At 41.8% G+C, this 17,819-nt stretch overlaps 1 protein-coding gene across 1 annotated transcript; it reads left to right on the top strand.

The window, feature by feature from the left end:
• Positions 1-31: 31 nt before the first annotated feature.
• Positions 32-16,547, top strand: rtn4ip1 (reticulon 4 interacting protein 1). The gene is made up of 9 exons (XM_074659969.1): positions 32-586; positions 3,614-3,765; positions 5,528-5,596; positions 6,744-6,868; positions 7,235-7,283; positions 8,396-8,532; positions 8,913-9,096; positions 14,510-14,602; positions 16,153-16,547. Exons 1-9 carry the CDS (start codon positions 304-306, stop codon positions 16,276-16,278), a joined length of 1,218 nt encoding a protein of 405 aa, XP_074516070.1. The 5' UTR covers positions 32-303; the 3' UTR covers positions 16,279-16,547.
• The last annotated feature ends 1,272 nt before the right edge of the window (positions 16,548-17,819 follow it).

Raw genomic sequence — 17,819 nt, 5'->3', positions numbered from 1 at the left:
GCTGCGCGAGCGCTGTGAAAGACCCCAGTCCAGGAGGTGGCATGTTAACGAAGAGGACGCTGGTTTGATATAAACTCTGGATTTACACGTTAGCCTTTAGCCAAATGGCTCACTAGTTAACTCTAGCCGTGTGGATGTAAGAGAAGTACATGTCGGTAGTCAGCATGTAGTCGTGGTTTCTACAGAACTTCAGTCTAGTGTCTGTACAGGTCGAGTTCTTCCCGTCTGTAACAGGGAGGATTTAAAGCACTGCTAGATTACAGAGTCACTGTTTTACATGGCAATAATGAACAGTGTTGAAATATGAGTTGTGTGAGATCCTTCGTGTACAGTCGCTGGTTGTTAAACCACAGTAAATCACCAAGTGTGAACACATCAGTGTGCTGGCATGGCAGGCAGACCAGACTGTTCAGCACTACCAACAGCAGCAGGACTATTATGCCTGCCTGGGTCATTGATAAATATGGAAGCAATAATGTGCTGAGGTTTACTAAAAATGCCAGTTTCCCCGTCATCCACTACCCCAATGAGGTTATAGTGAAAGTGCACGCAGCAGGACTGAACCCACTGGATGTCAGCATGAGAGGTGAGTGATGAGCCTGTGAGCAGGTTGACTTGACAGTGGCATCACATTTTAACCTGCACACTGACATTAAGAAAAGTGTTGTATAATGGCAATGAATCCAACAAATAAATCCATCTGACACGTGGCTGCATTTCCAAACTTAAAGTTTCAGTAGGCAGTATACTTTTGGCATCATTGGACAAAAATCCCATAATAACCTTTCAGCACATTGTAATTCAAGTGTTCTGAGAGAAAACTAGACTTCTGCTCCTCCTCATGGCTCTGTTTACAGGCTTTAGAATATCTAGCCTGGGAGGGGAGACTTTGGCCAATCACAGGTCATTTCAGAGAGAGCGTTCCTATTGGCTGTGCTCCGGCTGGTGGGCGGTGCTTGGTATTTCATCAGCTGTTCTCAACATGGCTGCCGGGTCACAAACTTTCTCATTGTACCATTAAACAGTACACTACAAGATGATTCTGAGAACATCTGAGGAGAGAAATAGTCATTACAGTAACAGAATATTGATTCATATTTGATCAGCGCTGCCTAGTTTGACCATTTGATCAAAGATCAGTGATTGACAGCTGCTCAGAGACGGCAGACTCCAGATCAGCTCTGATTGGTTGATTTTTTCGGTCTGTGAAATCTTGCAGATGCCGTTAGGAGCACCGGAGGACACCCGAGGACACAGAGGAACATGATTGTTTTCAGATTACCTGTCTCATGTACTACTGTCAGGATATAGTGACCGTTTTAAAAAATCACTTTTTAACCATATATGCTCCATTTCCACGCACTGCAGCTTTAAGAATGAAATATAGTTTGATTTGTATTTTTTTTTTTCTGTGAGCAGAATAGATACTATCAGTGAGGAAACAGAGTAAGACTGACGTTTGCTGTGGTTATAATCATGCAGCCCGTCATCCTTCCCCCACTCAGCCAGTGCCTGTTGAACCACTCTGTGATCTTGAAGGAGGTGGTGGGTTAGTGTGTGGGTGGAGAAAAGGGGCAAAAGCAGTGATAGATTTTGAGGTTGCTCATTTGGAAATTTATGTTTCACTAGCTGCATTGCACTTTGATTATTGCATATTAAAAGTGTTATTTTGTCCCTAACATGCACGTTTGTCATCATATAGCCTAGGGATGTCTATATGAAGCTTGTCTTATCTGAGCTCTGTCTTATCTGAGCTCTGTCTTATCTGAGCTCTGTCTTATCTGTCTTATCTGTCAAAGCAACAGTTTTCTTTTGCATAATCTGTGACAAAAAACACAATCCTATTTTTTTAATAATGTAGCCAGACTTACTGTAAAGCAACCCTCCACTAGCTACCCACCTTATTGCCAATGACTTCTTAGTTGTTTTTGCAGAAGAATAGATGATATTAGATTGATGATTAAATTAGAATCAGAATCAGGTTTGTTTCGCCAAGTATATACATACATGGAATTTGACTCCGGTTTTATGCAGCTCTCTCAATGTACTTACACAGAATAGAAATAGCAGAATAAAAGAATACAATAATAAAAATAAAGTGTCCATATACAAGTCAAGCGTTCTGGAAGTTGTAAACAATACAAATAGTGCAAAGAAATAAATACTAGATGGATATACAGTATATGGACTGGATGATAATGTACAGTATGCACATGTCCATCCATCCATCCATCTTCAACTGCTTATCCGGCATCGGGTCGCGGGGGCAACAGCTCCAGCAGGGTACCCCAAACTTCCCTTTCCCGGGCCACATTAACCAGCTCTGACTGGGGGATCCCGAGGCGTTCCCCAGCCAGAGTGGAGAAATAATCTCTCCACCTAGTCCTGGGTCTTCCCCGTGGTCTCCTCCCAGCTGGTCGTGCCTGGAACACCTCCCAAGGGAGGCGCCCAGGGGGCATCCTTACTAGATGCCCGATCCACCTCAACTGGCTCCATGTAGAGATGTCTAAATGTTGAATGTACAGTGAGCAGGATTTATATTTACAGTGACAGGTATTTATGTACATAATACAATATGTACATAAAGTGACAGATATGTACATATTGCAAAAGAATGTGCATTAAAGACTGTAAATTATAATCTAAAAATGGACAAAAATGTGCATTAAAGACTGGTTACTCTAGTACAGATTCTGTTTTGTTAAATGTATACAAGGACTTCCAGATAATACCCGTTCTCACAAATTTCATCTGCAACATTGTCTAAGCAGCTGTTCACTGCCAAACCTATTTCCTGCCTCCTCGATCCCCGACCAGACAAATCTTTTAAAGCTTTCAGTCTGACTGATTCTGGGACCCACAATGCTGGATACTGAAGACTGCCATGGACCTTAAGTCAGATTTGACAGTATAAACCAGTCTCTAACCTACCATTCTTCTCAAAAGTACTAGATAGAGTGTGTCTCAACAACCTCCGGCCTACCAATCTAACAGCAATATTTTTGAACCATTTGAAGCTGGTTTCAGGGCCTATCATTACACTGACACTTACTAAACACATTAGGCTTTAGGAATTTTGATGGGTGTTTTTCACTATTTTCTAAAATTCTATATATCAAACAACCAACCGATGATTTGAGAAAACAATGAGCAGATTAAAGTAATCATTGATTGTAGTTACTTCTTCTTAATGTATATTTTAACAGCATTGACAACTGTATACTCTTCATCTAACTGGAGCTGTAGCTCGGTGGGTAGAGCAGGTCGACCTTTAACTACAAGTTTGGCGGTTCGATCCCCGGCTCCTACAGACTGCATGTCGAAGTGTCCTTGAGCGAGACACTAAACCCCAAGTTGCTCTCCGGGCGCTTGCAGCAGCCCACTGCTCCTAAAATATTTGGGATGGGTTAAATGCAGAGGTCAAATTCCATGTACCTGTATGTTCTATGACAAGTAAAGGTTTCTTCTTGGTGTCTCTGATCTCGTGCTTTCTTTCTGTCTTTTTGTTAAGTTTAGCTGGGTTAGTCCATGCAGCAGCCCTCAGAAGTACATTTTTTATCTTGTCCTGTTGTTACAGCAAATTATCTGTAATCCGAAACTCTCTCCCTGTCAGGTGGCTACGGCGCTGCAACCCTGTCTATGAAGAGAGATCCTCTGAATATCAAGCAGTCAGGCAGCGAGTTCCCTCTCATCCTGGGAAGGGATGTGTCGGGGGTCATCATGGAGTGCGGCCTGGATGTGAAGTACTTCAGTGAAAAGGATGAGGTAAACGAAGCAAATAGCAGACGAGACACATTCAGTAACCACTTCATTATACATACAGGTAGCCCCCTGTTTACGAAAACCACTTGTTCCTGCACACAGTGAGTTACGTATGAATAAAGCATGTAGTCATGGTGCTGTAAACAAGCGAGCAGTCGGTGGTGTAATAGTGTGGGAGTGTTTTCTTGGCTGATATTAGGCTCTGTAGTGCAAACTGAGCATCATGATCACAGTGTGACCTAGTTCATCCATCCTGGTCACAGTCTACGCTTTGTCACAAGGATTATGCACCGTCACCTCCACCTGGCTCAGGAACAAGACATGACTCAAGTCTTCTGTGGTCGAAGAGGATTGGGCTGTGAGATGCTGTCGAGCATTTTAAACCAGTGTGGCAAAACGGATGGAGTCAACTTTTGTTAGTAACTGTTTCCTAACAGTATTTTTAATTGAAAATATATCAAAGAAACAGAATGCATTGTAGAGCTGCAACTAGTCAGTTTATTGATTCATCGATTGACAAGTCAATTGGAAATAAACTGAAAATGAAATTAACTGAAAATTTAATTTAGACAAAAACATTTTCATCAAGACAATTTTTCAAGCAAAAATTCCGTTATTTAATGGTTTTAAAGCTGCAGCAGGCAGTATATTTTTGCCATCATTGGGCAAAAAATTCACAATAACCTTTCAGCATATTGTAATTCAAGTGCTCTGAGAGAAAACTAGACTTCTCCTCCTCATGGCTCTGTTTTCAGGCTTTAGAACATCTAGCCTGTGATGGGAGACTTTGGCCAATCACAGGTCAGTTCAGAGAGAGAGCGCTTCTATTGGCTGTTCATTCAACGGAGGCAGCTGTCAATCACTCACAAACTCCAATCAAACGGTCAAACTAGGCAGCGCTGATCAAATATGAATCAATATTCTGTTACTGTAATGTGAAAGATAGCTCCAGCTGGTGGGCGGTGCTTGGTATTTCCTCAACTGTTCTCAACATGGCTGCCGGGTCACAAACTTTCTCATTTTACAGCTAAACTGTACACTACAAGATGATTCTGAGAACATCTGAGGAGAGAAATAGGCATTACAGTAACAGAATATTAATTCATAGTTGATCAGCGCTGCCTAGTTTGATCGTTTGATCGGAGTTCGCGAGTGATTGACAGCTGCTCAGAGACGGCAAGGCTCCAGATCAGCTCTGATTGGTTGTTTTCCTCCGGTCTGTGAAATCTTGCAGATGCCGTTAGGAGCACCGGAGGACACAGAGGAACATGATTGTTTTCAGATTACCTGTCTCATGTACTACTGTCAGGACATAGTGACTGTTTTATAAAAATAACTTTTTTAAATCATGTTTGCTCCATTTCTACCCACTGCTGCTTTAAATGAGTTTCAGCTCTTGTTGGCTTTTTCAGTTCATCCTCAACTGCCCTCAAACAACTTTCATTTCCGTTTACAATGTAGTTTTCATCTCAGATATGATCAAGGTCGTACATGAGGTTTGTGTGAAGGCAAACTGGGTCTTTAAACTGGTTCAGCATTTCATGAAGTCATATTTAGCTTTTTGTCACCACACATTTGTTGACTAATTCAGGCAGTGCTAAAATAGACGGTGACTCAGTGTTTGACGTTACACATGTACTACTTTTGATTTGATACATTACTCTCATCATACTAAACTATTGTGAACTAACTGTATAGAAATGTAGACACACAGTTGTTTATGTCTTTGGTCAATGCGTGTCGTGTTGCTGTGTGTCTCCTCCAGGTGTGGGCAGCCATCCCGCCATGGAAGCAGGGCAGCTTGGCTGAGTTTGTGGTGCTGAGTGCCAATGAGGTATTGTTCATCTGATGGACTACACTGTTGCTTTGAGCTAATGTTGTTGTTGAGGTGTGCTTCTATCTCTGTGGAAGTTTATAATTTCATCAATATCCGTTCTGTGCAGTGAGTTTCATTTTTGTTGATTGCGGTTTGTTTCAGTCACGCACTTGATCAGTTTCAACAGCAGCAATGTGTTTTTTCCCCTTCTAAATTTTCTTATTTATTACTTGCAAAAATTTATTTTATTTAATTTTAAATTTTTTTTTATTTATTGCATGCAAAAAAAAAACTAGGGCTGTCAATCGATTAAAATAGTTAATTGCGATTAATCACATTTTTATCTGTTCTAGATGTACCTTAAAGGGAGATTTGTCAAGTATTCAATACTCTCATCAACATGGGAGTGGGCAAATATGCTGCTTTATGCAAATGTATGTATATATTTATTATTGGAAATCAATTAATAACACAAAACAATGACAGATATTGTCCAGAAACCCTCACAGGTACTGCATTTAGCATAAAACAATATGCTCCAATCATAACATGGCAAACTGCAGCCCAACAGGCAACAACAGCTGTCAGTGTGTCAGTGTGCTAACTTGACTATGACTTGCCCCAAACTGCATGTGATTATCATAAAGTGGGCATGTCTGTAAAGGGGAGACTCGTGGGTACCCATAGAACCCATTTACATTCACTGATTTGGAGGTCAGAGGTCAAGGTACTCCTTTGAAAATGGCCATGACAGTTTTTCCTCGCCAACATTCAGTGTACGTTTGGAGCGTTATTTAACCTCATTGCTGACTAGCTAGTATGACATGGTTGGTACCGATGGATTCATCAGGTTTTGTAGTTTCATATGATACTAGTATCTTCACTCTAGTTTTAAAACTGATCCTGACAAAACCTAAAAATTGCAAGAAAATGCGTTAAATAAATTATTGATTGGCGTTAAAACGAATTTGCGTTAACACGTTAACTTTGACAGTCCTAAAAAAACACAACTATAAGTATGTGATGATCAGGTCAATATTATACGGTTGTGCTGCCGTTCAGATGCTTTTTCATCATGACTCAGCAGATGTACTGCTGACAGGTGTTCGAGGCCGTGCTACTTTTATAACTGCTGTTATAAAAGCACAATATGTGTTGTGCTCAGGTATCCCGCAAACCAGAGTCACTGAGCCACACAGAGGCAGCAGCCATTCCCTATGTGGCAACCACTGCCTGGTCGGCGTTGGTCAACACCGGTGGGCTCAACAAGGACAACTGTGCTAAGAAGCGGTGAGGGGATAAACACTGCCACATTACTACACACACACACACACACACACACACACACACACACACACACAGAATTTCCACTTGTTGTTAATCCCCGTCCACCCTGAAGAAGCACCCGGTCTTTGATCTAACCAATTATTCCACTTGGCACTCCCTCTAAGCTTAGCCCGCTCCGTAATGAGCCTCTGGGTGATGTGTCGCGGTTCTCTGGCAGCAGCTCAGACCCCCCCTCACACTGCAGTGAACTTGACACGCTAAAGCCCGGAGTGCATTTGACATGAATCCTAATGAGGGAGAGTCTGTGCAACAATAGCGTATAAAACATTGTCGAAACACTGTACATGTCTGCTTGCTTCTTCCCCACAGGATTTTGATCCTCGGGGGATCCGGGGGAGTGGGGACATTTGCTATACAGGTATGGATGAAGAGGAGGAGGATGATGTTGATAGCCGAGCTGCATATCGTACACATTATGTAGCATTATTAAGTGCATCAAGCCCAGAACAGCCTGTTCTAAATATAAACAAGAACACTGATCATGAAATAAACAGCGGTGTTATAAAAAGTCTGTTTGGCCTGTCGGGTTTCAGTCTGTGCCACACTTTGCTTGGTGACCTGATAACTGTAGCTCACATTACACAGACGTAACGCTTGATATCATTAATTATACATTCAGTGTGCTTCTCAAACATTGGGTAACATTCTGCTCCCTACAAGAACCCAAACATTGATTTATTAGACATAAATGATTAGGGCTGCCAATTGATTAAAATATTTAATTGGGATTAATTGCACATTTTGTATCTGTTCTAAATGTACCTTAAAGGGAGATTTGTCAAGTATTTAATCCTCTTATCAACATGGGAGTGGACAAATATGCTGCTTTATCTAAATGTATGTATATATTTATTATTGTAAATAATAAACAAAACACAAAACAATGACAGATATTGTCCAGAAACCCTCACAGGTACTGCATTCAGCATAAAACAATATGCTCCAATCATAACATGGCAAACTGCAGCCCAACAGGCAACAACAGCTGTCAGTGTGTCAGTGTGCTGACTTGACTATGACTTGCCCCAAACTGCATGTGATTATCATAACGTGGGCATGTCTGTAAAGGGGAGACTCGTGGGTACCCATAGAACCCATTTACATTCACTGATCTGGAGGTCAGAGGTCAAGGGACCCCTTTGAAAATGACCATGCCAGTTTTTCCTCACCAAAATTTAGCATAACTTTGGAGCGTTATTTAACCTCCTTTGCGACAAGCTAGTCTAGTAAGATACTATGACATGGTTGGTACCGATGGATTCTTTAGGTTTTCTAGTTTCATGATACCAGTATCTTCACTCTAGTTTTAAAACTGAGCCCAGCGCAACCTACAAATCACAAGTTGTGTTAATGCGTTAATGAAGTTAGTGGCTCTAAAATTAATTTGCGTTAATGTGTTATTATGGCGTTAAATATATACAGCCCTATAAATGATACAAACAAACAGCTGCTACTGTCATTTGTGTCCAGATGCTGAAGGCCTGGGGAGCCCATGTGACTGTTACCTGCTCCCAGAATGCAGAGCGGTTCGTAAGGGGCCTGGGGGCAGACCATGTGGTGGACTACACTGCTGGACCTGTTGAGGAGCCGCTCAGTGCACTGGAGAAGTGAGAGAATCCCCCCACCCTCCCCACACACACACACACACACACATCCACAGTCATTTTTCATTCATGTTGGTATTTAATTGGACTGTGCGTGCGTGCGTGCGTGCGTGCGTGTGTGTGTGAACTTGTTGCACTTGTTACCAAGGCAACCCAGTCCCTCTAGCTGCAGTCGGCTCATTAGTCTTCACTTTTCTAACGAACTTAATGACACTCACACTTAATCTCTCTCTCTCCCTTTCTGTCATCACCCCAATCATCCTTTTCTTTCCACACCTACAGATTCTTCTTTTCATTTGCTTTGTCTTCTTGCCCAACAACCTCACACGTATGTATCTTTGCTTGTGTCTCCTGTTTTCACCAACCCTACCCCTCTCCTCAAGATTTAACCTGATCCTGGATAATGTCGGGGGGGACACGGAGCGCTGGGCACTGAATCTGCTTAAGCCTTGGTGTGGTGCCAAATATGTCACCCTTGTAACACCGTTCCTCCAGAACACTGACAGACTGGGCATTGCTGATGGCATGATGCAGACTGCTGCCACAATGGCCACCAAAGCCCTCAAGGTAATCATGGTAGAATAACAGATGAAGTTTGATTAGTTACATATTTATTAAAGAATGGACTGGTTGTGCAGCTTAAAGGCATAGTTTGGGTGTTTCTCAGTGGGGTTGTATGAGGTACTTCTCCATAGTCAGTGTATTACCTACAGTAGATGACCGTCGGCACGCTCCCAGTTAGGACAAAACAGACAGGAGTACCAGCACTGGAGCAAAGCAATGTACTATAGTGGGGGCAGCAGCAGAACAGATTTTAGACACCTAAAACAATCAATATCAGTTTAAGTGTACGCTATATTTAGAATATTTTTTCTGCTTTACCTGGCCCCTCTTCAAAGCCACCAAATTCCTGGACATCGTCAACGACATTTTACCTCACAGAACATGGAAGCAGCTGGCCTACCGCTACCTCGATCAGTTAGTTAGTTTGTATTATTGTGTGACTTTGGTTAATCCAAACTAACCCTGTAAAACACTAAAGTCACACAATAACAGTGGGAGAGATAGCTTGCCTAGACCAAATCATAAAAACAGCCCCAAACCAAACTAGGAAACAGAACATGGACAGTGGCCCATATACTTTTGGCTGTATAGTGTAAGTCTGAGAATAAATCAATAAATGCATTTGGGCCCTTTTTACATATTTCTGTTGTAACATTAAAGGTACAGTGTGTAGGATTTGGTGGCATCTAGTGGTGTGGTTGCAGATTGCAATCAAGTGAGAACCCCTTCGCTCATTCCTGCCTTACCAAAACTGTGGTAATGTGAGTTGCCGAGTGTAAAACCGTGGTAACGCCATTCGCCTCGCTATCCATAAGCCATCCATACCATAATAACACTACTTTAGGAGCAACGGTAGTCAGACGGCGGCTGGCGGCATCACGGTTTAGCACTCGGCGGCCCACGTTACCGCAGTTTCACAAGCGGGTCAGAGAACTACGGTGACCTTCAGGTAACGTTAAAATGCGAAAGTCTCTCTCCAGAGCCAGAGTTTGGTTTGTCCGTTCTGGGCTACTGTAGAAACATGGAGGAGCAACATGGAGGACTCCATGAAGAGGACCCGCTCTCTATGTAGATATGATGGACTCATTCTAACGAAAACACTTCAATTCTTAGTTCAGCTGATTATACACTAAAAAAAAACATAGTTCTGAATATGATCTACGAAATGTTACACACTGTCCCTTTAACAAAACAATGCACAAAGTTCCTTTAGAGGAAGCAGCCCACAGCCATACCTTCCAGGTCCTCAATCAAACCACTCTGGCTTTAAAACTGAAAATATAGTGTGTTAATGAACTACTGTAAGTAGATAAATATCCAACACAAACAGCCCAGCCAGAGAACTCAGCCGTGATTAGCTAATCACATAGTCTAGTGATCTGGTCCCAATACCAGCTGACTAGCTTTCACACCAGTCAGTCATTTCCTTTCAGATAAGGGAGGAAACCGTTCATCTATACCACAGACTCTGTGATATCTTTGCAGTTACTATGGCTACAGTGTTTTTCAGTCAGTCTCAGTCGCCAGTGTAACCGGGAGTACAACATCTTCCCTGAGCTATAACTTAATCAATGCATGCGCAGTGCATATATGGTGTTATAGTCAGGACACATTTAAAATACGACACCATTTACCCCACACATACAAACTCACTGGCATCCTGTCGGCGTGCCCGCTGCGGTGAACATCATGCAGAGCAAAGCTTGCATGCAGTGCATTTGTGGCTAGTGCGTGTGTATGTCCCATTTGTGCATTACCGTCACCACCTCTTTCCACTCAAGTCTCAACCACACACCACAGTACGAACTGACTCAAGCATGTGTCGCTGTTGTTCAAAGTCAAAACACTTCTACTTTCTTCTTGGTTCAATGATCGGTTACACCTAAAGCTAAAAGGTGTGTCCCACTTTATCAGTTGAGGTCATTTAGGATTATGTTTTACACGAATGACCTGCTGAAGAAGTATAGGTTTTCTAGATGTATGGTATCTAGTGGTAAAGGACAGTTTTGTGGATGGAGCACACATTTAGTACTGTTTGGAAGTTAAAGCACTAACTAGTGCTATGTGGTAAGTCCAAGTGATTTGAGCATGATGCAACTTATTTACATTCCATTCAGTAACAAGGAAACCGTGTCTTGACACATTTTGACCTGAAGCAGGATGTGAGGTGGAAGTAATGTGAAAGGTGTCACTTCTGGTGACAAATCCACAGAAAAATGTCCTAGCTTTACGGAACATTTTCTCATCTTTTATCACACTAAAACTGCTCTCAGTAGCCCTGTTTCTAGCCCCAGGACGCAGCTGTTTTAAGCTTAAAAACTCTGAACGTACTGTATGCAACCTGCCCAGCACCAAACAGCAGTCAAGCTCTTCGCAACGAGCTAGTATGACATGGTTGGTACCAATGGATTACTACTAGTTTAATATGATGCCAGTATCTTCACTTTAGCTTTAAAACTGAGCCCGGTACAACCTCTGAAAGATCGATCGCGTTAATGCATTTAATGGCCTTAAAATGAGTTTGAGTTAACGCGTTATCGCTTTAACTTTGACAGCCCTAGTTAGCATGCTAACACACAAAACTAAGATGGTGAACATGGTACCTGTTAACTTTAACACGTGTTAGCATGCTGACGTTAGCATTAGCTCAAAGTAGCACCGCGCCCAAGTACAACCTCACAGAGCTGCTGGACTCGACTGAGTCATGAACTGGAAACTTAAGAAAAGGATTATTATGGGCCGGGACAGCCCCAGGGAAACTTGCCCTTTTCTTTTTTTCCTTGCCAAAAGTAGAGTTTTGTATTTGACTATTGCCCCAAAGGTTGACAGAAAGAGATAGGAAAAGAATAGCATTTACATATAGGATTACAAGTTTAGTAGCAGCTGCATATTTGTGTACTACAATACTCCTTCACCAGTCTACTACATTTCTTCACTTCCTTTCCAGCATGTACAGAGAGTTAGTGTCCAGTTTCTTCTTCCTCTTCTACCGATCCTGAACGCTTTGGCCCTTCTTCTTGCTGTGTGTGTAACTACATAGTGTGTCATGTAGTGTGACGCCTTAAAGCAGCAGTGGGTAGAAATGAAGCATACATGATTAAAAAAAGTTATTTTTATAAAACTGTCACTATATCCTGACAGTAGTACATGAGACAGGTAATCTGAAAACATTCATGTGTCACTGTGTCCTCCGGTGTCCTCCGGTGTCCTCCGGTGCTCCTAACGGCATCTGCATGATTTCACACACCGGAGGAAAACAACCAATCAGAGCCGAGCTGGAGCCTTGCCGTCTCCGAGCAGCTGTCAATCACTCAGGAACTCCGACCAAACGGTCAAACTAGGCAGCGCTGATAAAATATGAATCAATATTCTGTTACTGTAATGACTATTTCTCTCCTCAGATGTTCTCAGAATCATCTTGTAGTGCACGGTTTAGCTATAAAATGAGAAAGTTTGTGACCCGGCAGCCATGTTGAGAACAGCTGAGGAAATACCAAGCACCGCCCACCAGCCGGAGCTCAGCCAATAGGAACGCTCTCTGTCTGAAATGACCTGTGATTGGTCAAAGTCTCCTATCAAAGGGCTAGATGTTCTGAAGCTATTATGGAATTTTTCCCCATTGATGGCAAAAATATACTGCCTACTGCAGCTTTAATGCCGCCTTAGAAATGGCCCATGGCTGTTCATTCAGACATATACCCCACACTACACATCTTGAACTTGAAATCCCTCAAAAGACTTGTTTAGGGCTCAGCTGATTTTGTTTTTCATGGTCACACCTTGTGCTTCAGACAATGTAATATAAGTAAGACTAGGAGAAGTGGACTGTCTCTCATTAGCACCCACACTATCTCTCCTATCAGAACTACAATCTGACACCGATTATTCAGACTGACGCAACAGAGGTGTCTTGTTTCAGCGATGACTGTGTCTTCAGTCAGAGTTGACATGCTGTTGGTTAGTTCTCGTAGAGCTGATATACATACTGTACACAGCAGAAGGATGACACCTAAAAGCAAGTAAAAAGAATGGAAGAGGGATGTACCCTGAGGGTTTATAGACAGGAAGCAAAAAACACTGTACACCTCCAGGTCTCACACCTCTTTGTTCACTCACACACACACGCACACGCACACGCACACGCACACGCACACACACACACTGTATACTTTGTTAGTAAAAGGAAAACTAGAGCGCCGACACCTGGCTTGGTCGTCACAGTGTCCTCATTTCTAAATACGGAAACACGTTAAGTAACTCCTTGATATCGAAAGTCCCCACACACAGAGGTGCAAATATAACAAAAGACTGAGTCAACTCATTTCTCCTTTTGTCATGAGTTGCAGTGAATCCTACCCAGCTGTTAAGGGAAAATGGGATGCATCTCCACCCAGTCAGCTGACACACGTGAGACACTTTGGATATAGGACTACGTTGAGTAATGCCATTTTTTATAGAGTGCTACAGGAATGAGTCCTAAACCCAGAAGTGAGTTAGCATTTTAGCACTTCTGGTTCCCTCGTCTAGACGTCAGAGGGTTTTTAGTTAGATGCCTGAAATCAGGTCTGTGGTTAACACAAGCTGAAGAGATTTTAACGTTTTGTTCTACGATATAAAATGCGTTAGTAAATACTCCAGTCGTGATTTTTGAAGCTTTTACGTGTCTTAAAAAAGGCGGTTGCTAACAAGTGTCTAAATGAGACTACTAAACGTCATCACGCCGACTCGTCCTCCTTTACAGCCTCGTTGTGTAAACTCACGTTCATGCGACCGTGGTGTAGCTGGTTAACAGCCTAACGTTAGCTTTTTACTTCTGCTGATTGCATTCACACTTCAAAAATCATAAAAGTGGTTTTCATTTGTGAAGGTTATCTTGCTGAACAAAACATATAAGCATCATAAATGTGTGTTTGCCTCAGAGCTGATTTTCTGCAATAATCCAAAACCCAATGGAACAATCCGGTTGGCTTTTTGTCGAGGGAACCAGGGTGATGCTAACTTCCTGGTTGCCCTACAGAAATACTTCATCCCTGGAGCACTCTATAAATGTAAAGCAAGATTAATAAACAATTATGAAGAGAAACAATTCTAACCTGTCAATCAGAATGATCTGACACACATTGTAAAGTACAGTAGCTAGACCTATAGTTCTCACTACTATTACTGTATCCTTTATGACAGGAACTAACAGCACTGACATCATGAAGTCACAATGCTGGGAAGTAGGAAGCCAGTCAAATAATGAGTATATTTGAGATGTTCCGCAGTTCAATGTGACTTGTTTTCCTACAGCTTCAGACCTTACAATCGTGCACTGTCAAGTTAACATCATCAACAGTAAAGTCTCTGCTATGCATACAATTACACAAGTTTTAATGACGCTTCATGTATTTTTTCTCATTCTGTTTTCTTGTAGCACCTTGTCAAAGGAGTACACTACCGCTGGGGATTCTTTGCACCTAGTGGTCCTGCACTGGATGAAATCAGGGAACTAGTGGATGCAGGACAGGTACAGTACCCGATTTATTCTCTAAGCTGTTAAGGGACTGACAGTGAGCATCATTGTGTTCACATCAGGGGTTAAATTGGGCCGGAGCCCACCTTCAGTATCATCATTTTGGCTTGAAACATCAGTTTCAAACACTCTCTCACGCTGACTAAACAAATGTAGAATGTAGGCTCCTTTTCTTGACTTCATTGTGTAGCTGTGGCCGTCACAAAGCAGCAGTGTCTCCAAAGGGAGAGATGAGCTGCGTGTAATTTAGCCCCGTGGCACAGCAGAGGTAACTTCATTCATTATTGAAATCTTCTGTTGTGACATTGTGGTCTTACAGTAGCCTTATTAACCATATGCTGCATAGCAAACAGGTAGGCTGATCTGTACACAGATTCCAAGTTTACTCAGGGACATCAGTGGGAACAAAGTGGTCTATTTTTAGCATGGACAAGAATGTCAGTGTTTCATGAACCATAAATTCAATGCAAAAGCTAACAAAATTAAATGGTCCTTTGCGTCACCCAAATTACCAATAAATAAGTAAAATGTTCTCGTTTCTCCCTAGTGGTATCTGGCCATTTAGATAGTGAGATATCTGTCTCTGAAATGTCACCAGTTCCATTGAGATGAATGGAGTCTAGTTTGAGGTTGCCATCGTTACACTGGACAGCCCACATCCACACAACACAATGTCTACAGTTTTCATTGGAACTACTTAAAGCAGCAGTAGGTAGAAATGGAGCAAATATAATTAAAAAAAGTTATTTTTACAAAACGGTCACTATATCCTATATCCTATAACTAGGCAGCGCTGATCAAATATCAATCAATATTCTGTTACTGTAATGACTATTTCTCTCCTCAGATGTTCTCAGAAACATCTTGTAGTGCACGGTTTAGCTGTAAAATGAGAACATTTTTGACCCGGCAGCCATGTTGAGATCAGCTGAGGAAATACCAAGCGCCGCCCACCAGCTGGAGCACAGCCAACAGGAATGTCTCCCTCTGAAATGACCTGTGATTGACCAAAGTCTCCCGTCACGGGCTAGATGTTCTAAAGTCTGAAAACAGAGCCATGAGGAGGAACAGAAGTCTAGTTTTCTCTCAGAACACTTGCTGAAAGGTTATTATGGTTTTTTTACCCAATGATGCCAAAAATATTCTGCCTACTGCAGGTTTAAGGAATAGTCCCTATGAAAAGTGTCGACAATGTGGTTGGTGGAAACCAACCAACAAATCCCCAACCTCATTGGACAAGGGCTACCCCTCACCATTAATCCCAATTTAACCCCTAGTGCACATTACGTTCTCGTAAAAATTATGTTAAAGAATGTTCTAGGCATTAGTGACTTTGGGAAATCCATGATTCACAAAGTATCAGGCTTATGGGTAAATACAGTATGTAGGCTTGCATGTATGCAGCCTTGAATTTCCCTCGGGATCAATAAAGTTACTATCTATCTATCTGTCTATCTGTCTGTCTATCTGTCTATCTGTCTATCTATCTATCTATCTATCTATCTATGCATGACCTCTGCCTACCTCCGTCTGCTCTCTCTCAGATTCGGGCAGTGGTGGAGGACACTTTCAGCTTTTCCCAGGTTCCTCAGGCCTTCGAGAAGTTGGAGAAAGGTCACGCTCGCGGAAAGACTGTGGTCCAGATCGGCAAAGGGGGAGATGACTTGTAGCACTGACTGAGAATCTGCTCAATCATGAAACAAACTGAATTAAGACTCATTTGAATGCAAGGTCTTAGCTTATTGTATCCACAGCTGCAAACAAGGTACAAGAACAAGGTTATTGCTGTTACTTCTTCTCATGTGTGCGGGATTTTTGGAGCTAAAAATGTGCAGGTAAGCACTACAGCTGCTGTTGTAGCCGATGCTTTAAAATGATTGCTACTTTTATACTGGCTTGAAACATGAAATGAGTTGATTAAAGTAAAGTGATGATTTAAGCACTGTCAATTTATTTAAAGAGCAATTAGTAATGTTTGAATGTGTAAAATGGAAGTATTTCCTCATACACTCAGTTGCCACTTTATTAGATCCACCTGTGTAAAAGTGATGTAGTCTAACAACAGTCCTGCAGTAAATCCTCCCTTCATTAAGGTTAGAATGTACAGTTTTAGAGAGGAGGTAATTCAACTTTATGGAAGAGGTGCAAAGAGTCCTAGAATATTGTACTCAAGTGAAAGTACTTGTGTAAAAATGTACTTAAGTAAAAGTAAAAAGTAGGCAGGTTAAAATGTACTCTGAGGGCGCCCTGGTAGCTCACCTGGTAGAGCGGAGCGGAGTCCTCTCTCTCCCTTTCACAACTGTCACTGTCTCTATCGAACAAAGGCACAAAACTGACCAAATAAATAAAAAAGTACTCTGAGTAAACGTTACTGCTCGCCGGGGCGGGCATTAAATCAGTCATTAACATAGATTCAATGTTTTTTGAATTATGCGGAGGCACAATAATGCCCATCAGAGAAGCGAAGTCCCGCCCCTTCCGCTCGACCCATGGGACCTTATTTCAGAAAAAATATGAACGGTAGTCAACGGTGAAAGATGTTGAGGTGAGAAATGTTTTGTTGATGCTGTTTGACTTGCTCCATGAATCACACATATGATGTTTGTCAATTTGAAAGATGATTTTGCAAGTCCAGAAAGTCTCTGTTTTTTCGTAGTATCATTTATTTTAGTGTGAAAGCGCTCAGTGAACTACATCTCTCACCTCACACAATATACATCACCAACACTAGCTAACTCACTTAGCTATGACCACGCACAGATGGAACGTTATCTGACCTGATGTGTTTTATCCAGCGACTCCTTTTTATCAGCCGGGAAGAGAAAGAACAAGCAAGACCTGTTTTAAGTAGAACCGCAGGCCTACTTGTAATAAATAGCAGCCTACTGAAGTAAAAGAAAAATTACAGATTTTAAGAAATACTCAAAGTACAAGTACACAAAAAACAACTATTGCTCCATGAATCACACATATGTTTGTCAATTTAAAACATCATTTTGCAAGTCAAGCCAGTCTCAGTTTGTTGTAGTATAATTCAGTTGTTAGTGAACTAATAATAATAATAATAATAAACTACATTTTATTAGGTGGAGCCTTTCAGGACACCCAAGGACACCTTACAAAGATACAATTATACTCAAACAGATCGAAACAGCCAGACATGACAGAGACACATTTATGCAGACACATGATGGACTGATGGACACACTAC

Source organism: Sebastes fasciatus, chromosome 15 (assembly GCF_043250625.1).
Source record: "Sebastes fasciatus isolate fSebFas1 chromosome 15, fSebFas1.pri, whole genome shotgun sequence".
NCBI lineage: Eukaryota > Metazoa > Chordata > Actinopteri > Perciformes > Sebastidae > Sebastes > Sebastes fasciatus.
This window is presented reverse-complemented; position numbering and strand designations above follow the sequence as displayed.

What these genes read in the sequence shown, in the direction of transcription:
- rtn4ip1 (XM_074659969.1), top strand. Translation starts at nt 304, where the DNA reads ATGAGTTGTGTGAGATCCTTCGTGTACAGTCGCTGGTTGTTAAACCAC. An exon ending in TGGTGCTGAGTGCCAATGAG is followed by an intron (nt 5,597 to 6,743) that starts GTATTGTTCATC and finishes TGTTGTGCTCAG; the next exon opens with GTATCCCGCAAACCAGAGTC. An exon ending in TGGCCACCAAAGCCCTCAAG is followed by an intron (nt 9,097 to 14,509) that starts GTAATCATGGTA and finishes GTTTTCTTGTAG; the next exon opens with CACCTTGTCAAAGGAGTACA.